At 37.2% G+C, this 17111-nt stretch overlaps 1 protein-coding gene across 2 annotated transcripts in view; it reads right to left on the bottom strand.

Moving 5' to 3' along the window:
- The window catches only part of RELN (reelin), a 447102-nt gene that overhangs the window by 368014 nt on the left and 61977 nt on the right, over nt 1-17111 (bottom strand). For both annotated transcript variants that reach the window (XM_069462478.1, XM_069462477.1), the window contains exon 2: nt 14186-14296. In XM_069462478.1, coding sequence (XP_069318579.1) covers nt 14186-14296 — 111 coding nt within the window. The remainder of the gene's footprint in view (nt 1-14185; nt 14297-17111) is intronic.

Raw genomic sequence — 17111 nt, forward strand, 5'->3', positions numbered from 1 at the left:
TTTCCCTACAGTATTATCTTTACTGCAGTAAAGATTTTGAAAAAAAGGTTTTAATAAATAAAGTATGCATTCATAAAGAAATAATTGAAGTTTTAGTTTTTGCCCTTGATTAAAAGACTCCCCAAATGCCATTTTAAAACACTGAAATCTTCAAGCAGTGTGTGCACTAAGTATTTGACAGTACCCACTCCCTCATTAGTTTAAATTTAAAAATTAACAATGATTTAAAAGCATGCTATTCTTTAATAAAAATGTTAACTTTTAAAAATGGCTAATGTATGTGTTTTCTAATACTTTTGACGAATGACATAATGGTAATTCCTGCACGGGCAGTCAAGATCTTATTTTCTTCTTTGTGAATCTCCAGCTACCCATTTCATGCACTCTAACCCTAACTCTAATAAGCAGAAAAACAAATGAGGCTGTGGCCCAATTTCATGAGAAAAATTTTAAGCCTAGGAAAGCCCACACAATTATTAGGATCAAGAGGAAAGCAAATTAATAAAGCCTCAAATTTTGTGTGTAAGCAGCAGAGTAGCAACCAGCAGTTGGTGTGTTTAACACTTAGAGCAAAAGAAACATCATTTCTTTCATGTAATGACCTGACCCTCTGCTTCAAGCACGGTAATGCTAAGCCAAAAATCACACGTGCTTACCCCACCCATGCTCTGCTCTGGCTCAACAATGTAATCTTTACATAGTGTGTACGCTTACTTATTTTTTTATTTGACAGAACTTCATCTGTAAACTTTCTTGACTAACATCAACTTGGCACAAACTCATCAGTTAATTAACTGTTAACAGATTCTTCTAGATATGACTGCTACACAGATATTTTATCTTCCTGTTAATTAGTAATTATGCACTGGCAAGAAAAACAGTGTTTCTTTCCAATTATCCCAGAACTCAGTGATTATTTAAACTTGGCTAATTAGCATTAGAGGGCTGTACATCTTCCGGGCAAATTGTGTTTGATAATCCTTATTAAAATATACATGGTGGTTGTTGACTTGTAACAGGGAAAAAAAAGTGGTAGTTCAAAGGGTATTAGATATAGCACAAGGCAAATGGGGGCCCATTAAAATTTCCCCAACTGCTCTAATGAGAATGCCGAGGGTCATTTCTGCCTAGTTTACCATCTGTTTGGTTTCTGGCATGTGGCTCTGGTGAGAAGGGAGTGTCCCAAAGCCCATTTGGCTTATCACAGTGTAAAGCAGGGGTCTGAAGCAATTTCAGTCATTAATAAAGTGGCACATTAAAGTCAGAAGCTTACCACGTGAATGAAAAACTTTTCAGTGTAAAAATGATGCTACAGGATGAAAAGCATCCTGATTTTTTTAAAACAGGCAGGCAATGGTTAAAAAGAAACTTTTAGAAACATTGTATATCAAATCCTGTATCTGCTTTCCAATCACCCAAAGCTTTTGATGATTTTGTGATGATTAAAAAACAGCTACTTTTCAATAGTTAGGCTCCATCACCCAGAGCACATGTTAAAAAAAAAATTTGCATTGAGTCAGGCTATGGCTTGCTAGACAAAACACAAGAAGCAATAGCCATAAAAGAAAAAAAGCTGATAAATTAAAATGTATCTAGTCATCATACGGTATCATTGAGAAAAACGAATAGGCAAGCCATGAATGGGGAATTATATTCATAAAACATATCTGATAAAGGACTGGTAGCCAAGTCCTTTCATACAACTCAATGAAAATACAACTCAATTTTTTAAAATGGGCATAAGATTTGAACAGACCTTGACAAAAGTGGCTAAGAACATGATTAATGGTTCTGCTCATGTGTGTCAAATTGCTTTCCAGATAACCAATATACACCCAATATCAACAATACATACCTATTTTCTCTCAATGGTACCAGTATTGAATACACATAAATTCTAAACATTTTTGTCAAATTAAAAAAATGTATGTCATACTGTTGTAATTATGTATGTTTATTAGTAAGTTGAATATTTTGCTCACATATATTGGACATTTGTCTTACATCTTTAGTAAATGGTCTGAGTTTTTATACTTTTCTATTACGACATTGGTTAGTCTTTTGCACCTAGAACAAAATATCTGTTCATTTTCTTAATTTTAAAAAATTAACATTTTTAAGTTATACAAGCAGTTCTTCTTCACTGTCAGAAAATTTTTTAAAAGAGAATAAAAAGTATTAGGTGTTCTAACATTAAACCATCCTTACAGTCCAGAGATTTAAAAAATCAATTTAGTCATGATACATTATCTTTAAAACAGCACTTCCCAAACTGTCCCACACAAAACTAGTGCTGCAAGATGTAAACAGATGTTCTTTGGGGGAATTAAAAAGAACTCTATGCTAAACATAAATTTTTGAAAGAATGCTCATTATATGCTATTCTTAAAAATTCATAATGTGCAAAGGTATATTAAACTTATAACTCAACAATAAAAAGACTGATAACCCAATTAAAAAATAGGAAAAGGACTTGAATAGGCATTTCTCCAGAGAAGATAGACAAATGGCCAACAAGCACATGAAAAGATGTTCAGTGTCATTAGTCATTAGGGAAATGAAAATCAAACCACAATGAGATACCACTTCACATCTAACAAGATGACTGTAATAAAACAAAATAACAAACAAACAAATCAATTAAACAGAAAATAACAAGTGCTGGCAAGGATGCAGAGAAATTGGAACTCTCATATATTTCTAGTGAGCATGTGAAATGGTGCAGCTGCTATGGAAAACAGTTTGGCAGCTCCTCAAAAAGTTAAAAAGAATTATCACATGACTTAGCAATTCTCCTAGGTACACACTCGAGAAATTTCAAACATATGTTCATACAAAAGACTGGTGTGAAGATTTCTAGGAACATCATTTACAATAGTCCACAGTGGAAACAACCCAAATGTCCATCAACATATTGAACAGATGAGTAAAATATGGAATATCCATACAATGGAATATTATTACGCCATAAATAAGAATGAAGTACTAATACCCGCTGCAATATGGATGAACCTTGAAAACATGTAAGTGAAAGAAGCCAGTAATAAAAGGCCACATTTTGTATGATTCCATTTCCTCATATGAAATGTCCAGAAGAGGCAAACTCAGAGACAGAACACAGATGAGTGGTTGCCAGGGGATGAGAGGCAGGGGGGAATTTGAAACACTAATAGGTAACGGGGTTTCTTTCTGGGGTAATGAACATGTTTTCAAAATTAGTGGTGATGGTTGCGTAACATAGTGAATGTACTAAGAACCACCGAATTGTATACAAAATGCTGACATTTATGTTGTGTGAATTGTGTCTGAAAACAAAAACATATTAAAAAATCCAAGAAATACTGTTTAGCTTTGTTTAACCAGAATATTCCAAGCTTTTTTTTTTATACAGAAATGCCCTTTTTCCATGTAATATTCATTAATATATCATGAGACACTAATGTTGGTTAGAGTGAAGTCTGGGAAAAGCTGCTATTAACACAACACTTTAATATTCACTCCAAAATGTGGCTGATATGAGTTCCTTTCTGAAAAGGGGACAAGAATAAGAATGAAAGGAAAGCTAGGGGTAAACTTCATCGTCCTCATAATTATTCTAGAGCTGGCCATTTGTTCCATTCTCTAGAAACAGAAAGCCAAACCCCAATTGAGTTCTTCTCTTATTAGTAACAGATTTCTCCCCATTTTTGTTATTATGTTAGAAATGCTATCAGATCATATAGGTTAAAAGTCAGGTTAAAAAGGGATCTTCTCATAATACAAATAATTATTTTTAAAAGAGAACCATTAAAGGACAAACAAAATATATTCCCAGAATATGATCTCTGAGAGCTACATTTATTGTACTTTTAATTTGCTATTTACTAGAGTTCAAGTGGAAAGGAACTTTTCTGAAAGAGAACCAGAAATAACATAATTAACTAGATAATAACAACAACATGGTTCTGATGTATGAAAACATGCAGGAAGAAAAACAGGAGGGGAGCCCAATCTGAACTTTTACCAAAGTATTAACAATTTTTGCTATTCTGTTTTCCAAAATGGCAACTCCCACACTAACAAGTATCTTTCCATTCAGACATTCAGAGTCCTGAAAACAGTAATTTAGTTGTATGCTTGCCTCAGAGAGCAGCCTACACGTCTATTAGGCTAAATGCAAAACTCTGCATCAGAGGGCTGAATACAAACTACAAAACAGAAGACAAGAGTGGAAACAAAACCAGCATTTGGTGAAGTGCCTTTATTGGACTCCTACATCTATTTTCAAATTCATATGTTACATGCAGAACTATTTTCTAGGAGAAGCCAAGAATTTACTTTCACTACTTTCACAATAATATCAGAATTATATCTAGGAAGCAATAACATTATAAAATTATTTTAAGTTTTTCTTAGATTTAACTGCCAGGAAAGAAGAAGTCAACTTTATCCAAGAGTATTTATAAATCATTTACTGTGAACATGGAAGATAAACTCAGTTATCATTATCTAGAAACCAAAAAAAGGACTGGAAAGCATCAAGAGTCTACCACGCTACAAGTAAAATGACTGCTAGGTCAGAGTCACCCTTTCAAGTTTATTCCCTGAAGCATATACTTCGATGCCGTCTCCTGTTAAAATGAACAGTCTGGCGTATTCAGAGACGTGTCCTTCTCCTGGAAAACAGCACCTCTCGCCAGCAAAGACCCACCATTCCTAGATGTTTTTAAAAATTATTTAAGAAAGAGAGAGAAAAGTGTTCCTGATTCTGTTTCTATCTAGTGAAGCCTAGATAAAGTTTCATTTACAGAAACTTACTTTCCACAATTATTCTTAAAAATTTGTGGCCCATGAGAAAGTACCCCATGTAATGACCTCCTGCTCTGTTCCTGTTTGCTCTCTGCTCAGTTATCAGGGCAAATGTCTTCTTTAATCACAGAAATAAGGTCATACTCTGCCAAGACAGTAGAAGCTCTTCACAAATTTTTAACACCAAACTGGCAAAATAACAAAATATTTTCAAAAATCATAACTTATAAAGCTTAGTGGCAACCTCTATCAGAATCTGCTCTAACATTTCTAACATTTCCTAACATTCTTATGTCAGTTTTCTATATAATTTTATATAATATATACATATCAGTTTTCTGTATTTGTATGTTTATATAGGTTTTTTTATATGATTTTTATGTATATATATATCAGTTTTCTACATGATTCTGAGTATATTCGTTTGAACAGGAATAAGGAAGAGAAAGGAGCTATAAGAACAGCTCTTCCTTAGGGATACGTTTTTAAAGCATCTATAGTGGTTTCCGGGTACTTATCTTATCAGGACTAAATTCCTCTATCTACAATCTGTAGAGTGTCCAGAGAAAACTGACAAGTAGATTACTAAGGAACTAGGAAATAAATGAGTCTTATGTGGAGTATGTGTTTTCGTTTTTTGTTTCCATAAACGAAAAAAAACAAGTGACAATTACTGTTTAACAAACACCATTTTCAGTTATACGAAAAATTATATGAGAAAAATGCTGAAGGTAAAGCAAGGAATTACACCTTTATACAAGGAAATCTTCCTTAATCATCTCACTTGACATAATCTTAGATTGTCCTAGGAAACTGCAGAGTTGTCATTTCTGGAAAGATATAAGAGATGAAAGAAGAACTATGATGTATCATTAAGACACTAATCTGCCCTAAGATATGAGGCTGGACTGGACAATCTCTTGAAGTTCTTTCTATCTTCTTAATTCTATAGAAAACACTTAACCAACCACTCTCCTCTCTGAGAGCATTGGTGCCCATCACCTCCAAGAAAGAAAAGGACAAAGTGGTAGCCAGAATGATCAATTTCCCCAGGATGTCTGATAATAAGATTTACCTATGCTTGTATAGTTTTAAACGCATGTATTGATGTAATATTCCCACACACACACCCCAGTCCACAACCATACACTTGCACATATACATGCATTCACTAAGGGCAGCTCTTGTAGTGAAATACCCTATGAATCCTCAAAGATTTGGTTTATTCATTCAGTACATATTTATTGAGCACTTGTTATGTGTCATGGGAGTGAAGATGATTAGATTATCTCCTTGTTCTCAAAAAGGTTAAAAGATATTTAAATGAGTAAATTCAATAGATTGTTAGAGGCGACTGGTGGAGGTCAGAGAAGAGAGTGAAGTAGAGGAGGAGGCAGAGAGTTCAACGGACGTGGGACTCAGGGAAGGGCAGAGAAGAAGGGAGTCAGAAAGGAGGTCCTAAAAGACGGCAGGGTATTCACCCAGCAGACAGAGCCAGAAGGAATTCCAAGGGCCATAAACCAGGGCAGTAGAGGTTTTAAAGCAGCTGGGATTTTGGAACAATGCTTAGGTTATTTTGAATGGTACATGGGTATATATGTGTGTATGTGGTGGGAGTAGCTGCCTAGAAAGGAGTGGGAGGAGGCTGGGAAGAAATGGGGCTTAGGGACAGTCAGGGCTAGATAGAGCAGAGAGGGCCTTTTCTTAGTCAAGGTTCTTTTGGTTGTAATAGAAACCAAGTCAAGCTGGCTTGGGCTGCAAGAGAAGCTTAATGAGAGGCTACAGAGCCTAATTTGAATTATGGCTTTGCATCTCCCTAAGCAAGCGTGACCTTAGGCAAGTTATTTACCCTCTCTGTGCCTTGAGCTCTTTATCTACAAAATAAGGGGAATTATAGTACGAATTTGTTTTTTAGGAGCAAAAGAGTTAATACTTGCAACACATCTGGCATATAGCAAGTGCTTGATAATATTAGCTATGTTTATCATTTCTTAGAACCCAAATATAATATCTGAGCCTGATGGAAAGCAATCCTAAAATGGGAGTCTGGAAATCTCTGGTATCTCAGCATTCTGCCTCTCGCTCCTTTCCCTGCCCAAGATTCCTCTGAGCCATTGTGGAAGATGGCTGCCCATCACTCCCGAATGTCTTCATGTTCCTTGGGTCCATCTCCTGAGGAGGTGGACTGGGATTGGTGAGTCTCGATTTCAAGTTTCTGTGCTAGTAAATCTGATGGACTTAGCTTGGCAAGGGTTAGGGTAAAATGGCAGAACAGGAAGGCAGAGAAGAAATCTGTCTTGATTTCCAAGTTTGACGATTCTCAGGTCTGGGCCATAGAAAAGGCTAAGCAATTTTAATCTTTAGAGGTTTTGAGCCACTGATGAGTATTTAAGGAATTTGGTGATCCTATTGCTTAGCATCTCCCCTAAACTGTTTTTTTGTTTTTTTTTTCCCAATTTGCACAGCCCTAACTCCTTTAAAGAATCTGGTAACTGCCAAATATCCATTCACTAAACAAAGTGAGCTCTATCCATACAATGGAAATTTTATTCATCTATAAAAACGAATGATGTAGTGATAGATGCTATACCATGATAAACCTTGAAGACATTGTGATAAGTAAAAGAAAAGCCAGGCACAAAGGCTACAAGTTATGATTCCATTTGTATGAAATGTCAAGAATAAGCAAATTCACAGAGACAGGGTAGATCAGTGGTTGCCTAGGGACTGAGAGGAGGAAAGAATGGAGAGTAACTGCTAATGGGTACCAGGTTTCTTTCAGAGGTGATGAAAACATCGTGGAATTAGACAGTCCTGTAAATATACAAGAAACCACGGAAATGTATCTTTTAAAATGGTCAATTTTATAGTATGTGAATTATATTTTTAAAAAAATATCTGAGAACTGAATATGATGCCAGAACACCTGGTTTTAGTCCTGACACTTACACCAGCTCATGTAACAGTGACCACTTGCCTCCCCAAGTTTTGCTTCCTTACCTAGACACTGGGGGCAGGGGCTGAGCCAGGCTCTCCTGGAGGTCCGTTCCAGCTCTAAATTCTATGGGTTAGAAACTGAGTGCATCCCTCTCAAATTAGAGCCAAACTCTCTCTATTTAAACCTCCTGCCACTTGAACAATGCTCTCATTCTATTGCCCTTCTCAAAGAAAGAGTTCTTGCTTCTTTCTGAGTCTTTAAATAATACCTATTTTGAGCATCTAACATACTAGATACTGGAATGGTAATTTCATTTAATCCATCCAATAATTCTGTCTACTGGGCAGCACTGCTATCCTCACTTTACAAATGCAGACACTAAGGCTTGGGGAAGGTAAGTATTAATATGTTGCCCAAGTTAGCAAGAAGCAGGGCCGGGCGTGGAACCTGAACTGCCCAACTCCAGGGGTCGTGTGATGAACCATTTGCAGTGAGCTACCCTTTTCTACTAATTCCTCTACCTTGGCCCAGATCTCATGGCCCTGAATATTAGCTTTAACAATTTGTTGATTTATTAACTCAACAGCTTTCTATGGATCATGCCCACTATTCTAGTAAGTGATTCAAGTTAGTTATTTAGAAGTTGGGAAATATCCCTAAATTCTTTGTCATATGTCAAATATAAACTAGATAAAACTATTTCTTAATGAAGGTAATGCTGGCATACCCAAATAGAATAAAGAAAGACCACATTTAGGTTAATACTCTGTAAATAGGAAAAATTAATGGCAATTTCACCTCTTGTCAGCTCTGCTCCTTTTATCACTTACCAGAGTAATTTGTTTAATTAATTGAGTCTTCTTGTTAATTATAGATCATTTACTATACCTAATAAAAGGTCATGCCTTTGAGTCCCTTAAATATGTTTAAATTTCATTTATTTTTGTATTTCTTTGTAAAGAGACAGACAAGATAAATTTAGCCAGATGATTGTGAGTATAGTATTAGCTTAATTTAGGCTGGTAAATACTAACCACTACTATACAGGACCTTATTTAATGAAGTTGCTAGTGGCTGCCCCTCTTTACAGATATTAAGTGCTTAGTATGTTCACGTATTCTTAACGTGTGTCTCATAGTCATACAAACAAGACACTTAAGATTGAAGGTAGGCCGGGCACGGTGGCTCACGCCTGTAATCCTAGCACTCTGGGAGGCCGAGGCGGGAGGATTATTTGAGCTCAGGAGTTCAAGACCAGCCTGAGCAAGAGCGAGACCCTGTCTCTCCTAAAAATAGAAAGAAATTATCTGAAAAACTAAAAATATATAGAAAAAATTAGCCAGGCATGGTGGCACATGCCTATAGTCCCAGCTACTGGGGAGGCTGAGGCAGAAGGATCGCTTGAGTCCAGGAGTTTGAGGTTGCTGTGAGCAAGGCTGACGCCACGGCACTCACTCTAGCCCAGGCAACAGAGTGAGACTGTCTCAAAAAAAAAAAAAAAAAAAAAAGATTGAACGGAACTAATGCCCCAGGGAGTAGGAGTCCTAATGATAATTAGCAAAGTTGTAAAAGGTTCGACTTAGTCTTAATGTAATAGCCAAAAGTTAGCTTAAACGGACCCTATTTTTTTTGTTTGTTTGTTTGTTTTGTTTTTGAAACAGTGTTGCTCTGTTTCCCCGGCTAAAGGGCAGTGACATGATCATAGTTCACTGAAACCTTGAACTCCGGGGCTCAAGTGATCCTCCTGCCTCAGCCTCCTAAGTAGCTGGGACTACAGGCACATGCCACCACATCCCATTAATTTTTTCTATTTTTAGTAGAGACAGGGTCTCACTCTTGCTCAGGCTGGCCTTAAACTCCTGATCAGCAATCCTCTTGCTTCAGCCTCCCAGAGTGCTAGGATTACAGGCGTGAACCACTGTGCCCAGCAACCCTGTATTTTTATTTTTAGTGAAAATAAAACAAAGTAGTAAAAACTTGCATTCTGGCAATGACCCATTAACATACAATCTAAATCTACTGGTGAAGTACACATTGTTATTAACTAGTGACCCACATAATATTTACTAAAATTTGAAGTCTTTCTTAAAATATTTAAGCATTAATAATTTGTTGTATAAATATACCCATATCCACCTCAATTTAGAGTGTAAAATCACATTGAAAAAAATCAGATCATTAAGTTAAAAATTGTAATACTATTAATGTTTTAAAGATAATGCTGAAAATTCTAATTTTTATGTTAATTGCTTAATCTCTATTAAAAATATAACATGAACATTTAAGAGAGAAAATTGAAAAAACCCTAGACCTGTTAACCACATCACCGTGCCTAAACTTGGATTCCATCAAGTCTTGCCATTTTAAGAATTTTTTAACTTAAATGATTGGATCTAGAATGCCTAATTATTATAAAACAAAGATATGAAATGTAGGAAATTACAAGAGTTTAAGTGAAAAATTGCTAAAATCGTTGATGTGTTAGCTGAGCAAGATTATCTAGGAATTGCAAAGGCCTTAATTTATGCAAGGTCTAACAATTGTGACTGCTATTCATCAGACTTGCAAACCTGATTTTCAGGTTTTAGAGCCAGAATATCAAAAATTGAGTAAAATCTCTAGCGTTTAAAGCCAGAATACTAAATATTGAGTAAAATGCATTTCAGCCCTGGAAAAAGAACAATTTTGTATGAAAGGATATTCAAATAGCCCTTCATTGAGCCACCACAATGAGCCTTGAAGATTTACATGATTGAGCTGGAATTCAAAGCCAAAGACAAGAGAGAAGCATTTTTTTTTCTGGGATGCACAAAGAGATATCCATAATTAAACATCACACTTCCCTAGGGCAGCATGTTTTCTTATATTGACAAGCAAAATGAGGTATTTCAAATCAGGCATTGCTGGCTTACAGTCATCTTTTGCATAGCTATTGTTTTAATGTATTTCTGGCTATTAGGCATTTGTCTATTTTTGGTCAGTGAGGCATGCATTTTAAAGAATTCTGGTTTTGCATAAAAAGCTGTAGTTATGTTAGTGCAATTACATTTCTACAACAGTATCTTAAGAATAATTATGGACTTATTTTGGCTGGTCATATACACATTTTATATTCAAAGGAGAGTGGCTGTAACTTTAGTGTAATTAGTACAATTAAAACAACTCTAGAAAAAACTTTCAGAAGTACCCATTTAGACACAACTATATGCGTTATTTTGCCTTATTTGTCACAGCTGGTTAAACATACCACACTGATCCTATGATATGTTGGGAAAATGCCAAGCAAAGTTAACATTCCATCAAAAAAAGTCAGAGACTAATGATAGATTATGTATTCAATAACTCTTTTGTTCTACGTCAAAGAATGCCACATTACTTCAGCTTGATCCTAACATAAATACTAAACTACCAAAAAGCCACCAATTCTTTTAAATTTTACCTTCTATAAGTTTCCTCTACTTTTCTACTTATACCCTAACCAAATTAAATCTTTTTTATTTTGTTCTTATATTCTAAAGAATGTTAAACTTAAATCACATACCAAAAAACTACATAGTTTTTTTTTCCAAAAGTGACCATTTTATCTAAAAAGACATTTTACTTCCTGCTTTCCATTCTACACATTATTTATGAAGATTAACTCTATTATATAATATTCAGGCATGTAATTAAATTTCATTTTTAAAATTTACTGCTATCATATAAATACACATAAAATTATTAGGATATTATTGGAATTCAAAAAGATCTCACCTACCTATCCATCCATATAAAAATCATGTCCTATAAAAATGCAAAGTGTCCAGTGCAAGACCTGAGCATTTGGCTATGGAAGTCAAACTATCATCAATGGACTCTGCCCACATCCAGAGGCCTCTTTGGACCACTAAACGAATGACAGAGGGTTGATAGTGATGGGAAGGCTAAGTGCAATTTTAGCTAATCAAAGTACATTCTAATTCAAGTAAAAATTGACTTTTTACAGCTTTCAAAGTCACTGTAGGAAATGTCTTGATATCTGGGTTTCTTAAATAATTTTTAACAATTTTATTATTAGTGTTTTGTTTGTCTTACTAGCTAAAATCAGAGGCAATATAATACGTACATTTTACATGTTCCTTCAAAATGTGCTTACAACACACTTCTGAATGATCTTTAATGACTTTCCTTATTTAAAGACCCCAAATTAACAAATGATAGTTACTTAATTACTTAGTTACTTAATTTGGCCAAGTCCTCTCAAATTATCTTGACCTACATGGTCCAGATTAATTACACTTCAGTACTATGTTCTGCATCCACTCTTGGGCTCTACGGTTTGTTCTGCATACTGACCCCAGAGTGATCTCTTCAAAAGGAAAGGCTGGTCAAGTCACTCCTCAGTGGCCTTCCTTTCTCTTGGGACAAAGATCCAAGTCCTACAACACCCAGAAACCAATCTGTTCCTGGTCTCCTGTCAGCCATAAGTTATCACTTTCCCTTTGGATTCTGGGTCCAGCCACATCGATGTTTTCTTTCCATTTCTAAGATGTGGCCAGCCTCTTTCCACTCTGAGGCCTCTGCACCACCGTTCCTTCCTTGGTGTGTGCTGTGCCCCACTTTCCACAGGCCTTTAGATGTAATTCCTACTCCTTCACATCTCCACTGAGATAACATTTCCTCAGGAAAGACTTTCCAAAGTACACCCCACTTTACCCAAGACTAGACCAAGTTTCTCTGTCATATCCTTTCCCAGCACTCAGTATATTTTTTTGCCAGTCCCACTTACGTGATCACTTAATCAATATCTCTCTTTCCACTAGACTAGAGTTACTCACACATTAGCATCCAGTAACATCACCTGGAGTATTCATTAAATGACCACTGGGTCCCACTCCTGGAGTTTCTGATTCACTATGTCGCCAGTGAAGCCTGGAACTCTGCAGTTACAACTTCCCAGGTGATGCTGATGCTGCTGGATTGGGGAATGACCCAGTACAGCGGTTCTCCACCCTGGATAAATATTAGAGAATCACCTGGGGAGCTTCAACAATTACCAGTGCCCAAGCCCCACCCAGAGGCTTTGATTTAATTGGGCTAGGGTGGAGTCCAGGTGGTCTTATTCCAAATATCGCATACTTATACTAAAAAAAATTATTTGTTTATCTAAAATTCAAATTTATTTTCATTTGCTAAATGTGACAACCCTACTTATGGGTCCTTCTGTAACAAAACAGATAGTATGTAATATACTTCTGCACTTATATAGATGATGGTAAATCTGACCCTTCGTCTCTGGAGGGTACAAAAAGTGTGAGTCTGAATAAGTGGAATTTTTAGACATAAGAGAAATTTTTTTTTCTGACGCTTAAACCTTAGAAGTCATTACCAACAAATTATAAAATCTTATCTATGACCTTTTTAAAATAGGGCACATTCTCAAAGTCAAATAATTTAACATGATGACTGAATGACTTCGAGGTTCCTTTAAGCCCTGAGGCTATGGACCTCATTTGGGCAAGCAGAGTGACATTATTGTTCTGCCATCAGCCAGTGACTCACCTGGGGCAGAGCTACTGCTGGGACTCCGTATAGAGGAGGTGCCCTTTCGTATATCAAAAATGGGTAAAAACTATTTATTTAATGAATATCACAGAAGAAATAAAACATTGAACATATGGCTACCTTTGATAATGCAGTTCTATCCTTCTCACTCCTGCGGAGGAAGTCCTGTGTAGTTTTCCAATTTGACAGTAAGATAAGTAATTTCATGTCTTACATAAACTGATATATTACATTTGCATTTCTGATGCTGTAAAAGGTCTACTTAATCCCAGCTTGGCATGTTTATAGTATTATGGGTAAACCAGAGATTTCCAAATTGAGAATCCTCGGGGATTAATGGCCACCATGTGGCCTTCTGCCTCTCCACGTAAGTAACCTGACAGGTCTCTGATTTAAAGACAAAGATGCCAAATAAATGTCTTAAATATTAAATGGCATTCTTTTATGAATACTCCTAGAATTCAATCATTAATAAATGTTGCTATTTTCTGTTTTATACAACGATTATTTGCCAAACTTAACACACTTTCCACTTACCACAGGATTTTAAGAACTGTGTACGAGAACAGGTTACTGAATGATGGCATGGGCATCAGAGCAAATTCCAGCAGCCTAAGTGGCAGAACACGGAAACTTACATGAACCCCACAGGACCAAGAGTAACAGTGGCAGTAGAGAGAGAGGAGGCAGGAGAGAGAGAAAGATCATCCATCACACCAAGATCAAAGCTGGCTGCACATTTACATGACTGACTTCAATTCACCCGACTTCAAGCAAACACACACAAATCACTTCAGATTATTTTCTCTGAAGTAATAAATCTCTATTACTTTTAAAAGAGATAATTTAAAAAAATAAGACCTATAACTGTATATATATCCACAATTACTGGTTTCTTTTGTCAGGACAGCTTACCAAATCCAAAGGCACTGGAACCTCCAATGCTCTGTGAAGCCTGAACACTTGTAGATGTGTACAGTCCTGTCACCAGCAAGCCATCAAAGAAGGTGCTTGTTGAAATTGTCACTGAAATATAAAGAAAAAAAGAAACTTCAATTAATACAGTCAGAATAATGCAATATATTTCTGAAATGTTAGACATTGTCAAAACAATCTTTACTCACTAACAAATTATTTTTATACTATCCATACTGAGTATTTTTTAATATTAGAAATTACAGAGAAGCAAAAAGAAGCTCAGAACTCCAGGATCTGTAATTGCTGGTCCTAAATTTAGTACATCAGTCCTACCTTTCCGCATTCATTCACACATTTCCCGGGTAGGTGGAAAATCATCTGAAAATAATACAGTATTGAATAGACAGTTTCCCCACCTCCATTACCACCCCTGAAGGCAGTCAAAGGCATTGCTGGAGTTTTGGCATTGTGATGAAACACTTTTTTTTTTTTTAAGCATTCCATACTGTGGGAAACAATCTTACACTGGCTGAAAGGAAACAGTAAGATGCACTACATTTCTTATTGTGAGTCTCCATTTCATAGATAAGTTCCCTGAAGTTTTTCAACAAAAACAGACTAATTTGCATGAAGACAGTCAGCCCTTATCCTCTTGTAAACGAGAAAGGAATGCCACCGCATGCTTTAAGTCTTAGAACAAAGTCTACAAGAGGAGTCCAAATGGTTTCATAACCAAAAAATCAGGATGTTCCTGGGAAGAAAAGGTCAAATTAAATATATCTGTATGCTACTCAGGCTTGGCTTCTTAAAAATTTTCTTGCTCACTATCTTAAAAATTGATCATAATTTCCTGCTTGACATGATAAGATTTTCTCCAGCATAGGTTTTGTTTGTTTGTTTGTTTGTTTTCCCTTGAGACAGAGTCTTACTCCATTGCCCTGGGTAGAGTGCAGCGGCGTCATCATAGCTCACTATAACCTCAAACTCCTGGGCTCAAGCCATCCTCCTGCCTTAGCCTCCCAAGTAGCTGGGACTACAGGTGTGAGGCACAACACCCAACTAGCTTTTCTATTTCTCGTAGAGACGGGGTCTCGCTCTTGCTCAGGCAGGTCTTGAACTCCTCAGCTCAAGCTATCCTCTTGCCTTGGCCTCCCAGAGTGCTAGGATTACAAGTGTGAGCCACTGTGCCTGGCCTCCTGCATAGGTTTTATAAGACCAAGATGATACCATTTGTAGGAAGCAGCCAGGGGGAGGTAATAACATCATTTTGGTATAGACAGTACAAGACTGTCATCACACTTGGTGGTGTTTAAATTAAACTCCAGGAAATCCAGTGAGTACAGCTGAAAGGTCTGAAGCATCCATGTTATAAACCATAAAACAGGACACAAGTATCAATAGAATAGCCTGGTAACATGCTACCCCCAAAATGGCATTTGATGTTGGAACAAATTACCTTCCCATTCTTTAGTAAGAAATAATAGCTAATATTTTTGAGTACTGTCATGAAATCCACATGTAAACCACTCAGCTGGGCATTGAGCTAAGTAGTTTACGTGTATCATCTCATCTAACTATCAAAACATAGCAGGGGTACTATTATTAGTTCTAGCATACAAATGAGGAATTTATAGCACAAAGCCATTAAGAACCTTGCCCAGCACCATCCAATATCACCTAAAAATTTTTTGCTGCTGTTTACATGGATTCTCTCCTGTTTCTTCTCTGCTCCCTCCAGATCCCAAAGTGGCAAAATGGCCATGGCCAACTCTTGCTTAATAGCTCCTTTCCCAGATTATTCATGGGCAGGAAGAATATTTAAAGAAAAAGGAAGGGAAATCCCCAGGAGTTGATATCACTGTTATTAGAAGGAGAGGAAAGGCTGCCGGGAGTTGTCCCTTGAGCGTGGCAGATGAGCCCTAGGATGGGCAGGGATGATACCCACTCCGGTGCCTGGCCCTCATCTGCTACCTGTTGGCTGGGTGTTCTTGGGGAAACAACCTCGTCTCTCTCGGTCTAGATTTCCACATGTACAGAATAATTCTCTAATCATCAGTCTCTCACCCCTTTTTGCTGAACCCAGATTCCCACAATTGGTTCTGCTGATGTTTCCCTTCCTTTGAGTCATGAGTTCAAGTTAACTAAGATTATAAAGTGTTTCAATTGCTTTTGTGCCTCCGGTGAGGTTTAGAATTAATTTAATTCCTGTTACATTGATGATAGTGACCATCAGACTTTAATGTGTCGCAGATCATCCTTCCCAGGAAATCACACCCGATCTGCAGAGCCTCACTGGGACCCACGAGGCCCTGCCTTCCCCACTTCCCCTCCGCCCACACCACTCCAACCGGGGAAACAGCAGCAAAGCTGCACTAGGGCACAGCCACGTGCCCTGGGGGTGCCTCTCCGTTCCTTTATGCTTCTGCTCTAGCTCCTATTTCCCAGATAAATGAAAAAAATGTAAGAGTTTTGTGGGTCCAGAAGTGGAGCAAACCTGAATTTGAATCTCACCTATTTCTCCACCTCTGATCAGTATGTGACCTTGGGGGAGTCTCAGATTCTTCATTCACAGAAGGGAATAATAATACTGTTGAGTTTACCATAAGAATTAATCTCTCTCTCTCCTCCCCACCCTCTCTTTCTCTTTCTCTCTCTCTCTCCGCCTTTCCCTGCCCTCTCTCAGACCCTGGAGTCCTGTCTTGTCCTTCCCTTCCTGAGAGCAGGAGTCCTACACAAACCTCCTGGCATTCACCTCGCAGGGCCTCGGCACGTCAGATCACTGCCCATGTCCGAGTCCTGCAGCCTGGCAGGGTTTTGCATCTACCTTCTCCACTGCTGCTTCTCCTCTGATCACGGTCCCCACCGAGTCTGAGCTGTAATCTCAGTGTGCCCAAAACGAGCACCTCCAGCTTGTTATTAATTT

This window comes from Eulemur rufifrons, chromosome 29, assembly GCF_041146395.1.
Source record: "Eulemur rufifrons isolate Redbay chromosome 29, OSU_ERuf_1, whole genome shotgun sequence".
Lineage (NCBI taxonomy): Eukaryota > Metazoa > Chordata > Mammalia > Primates > Lemuridae > Eulemur > Eulemur rufifrons.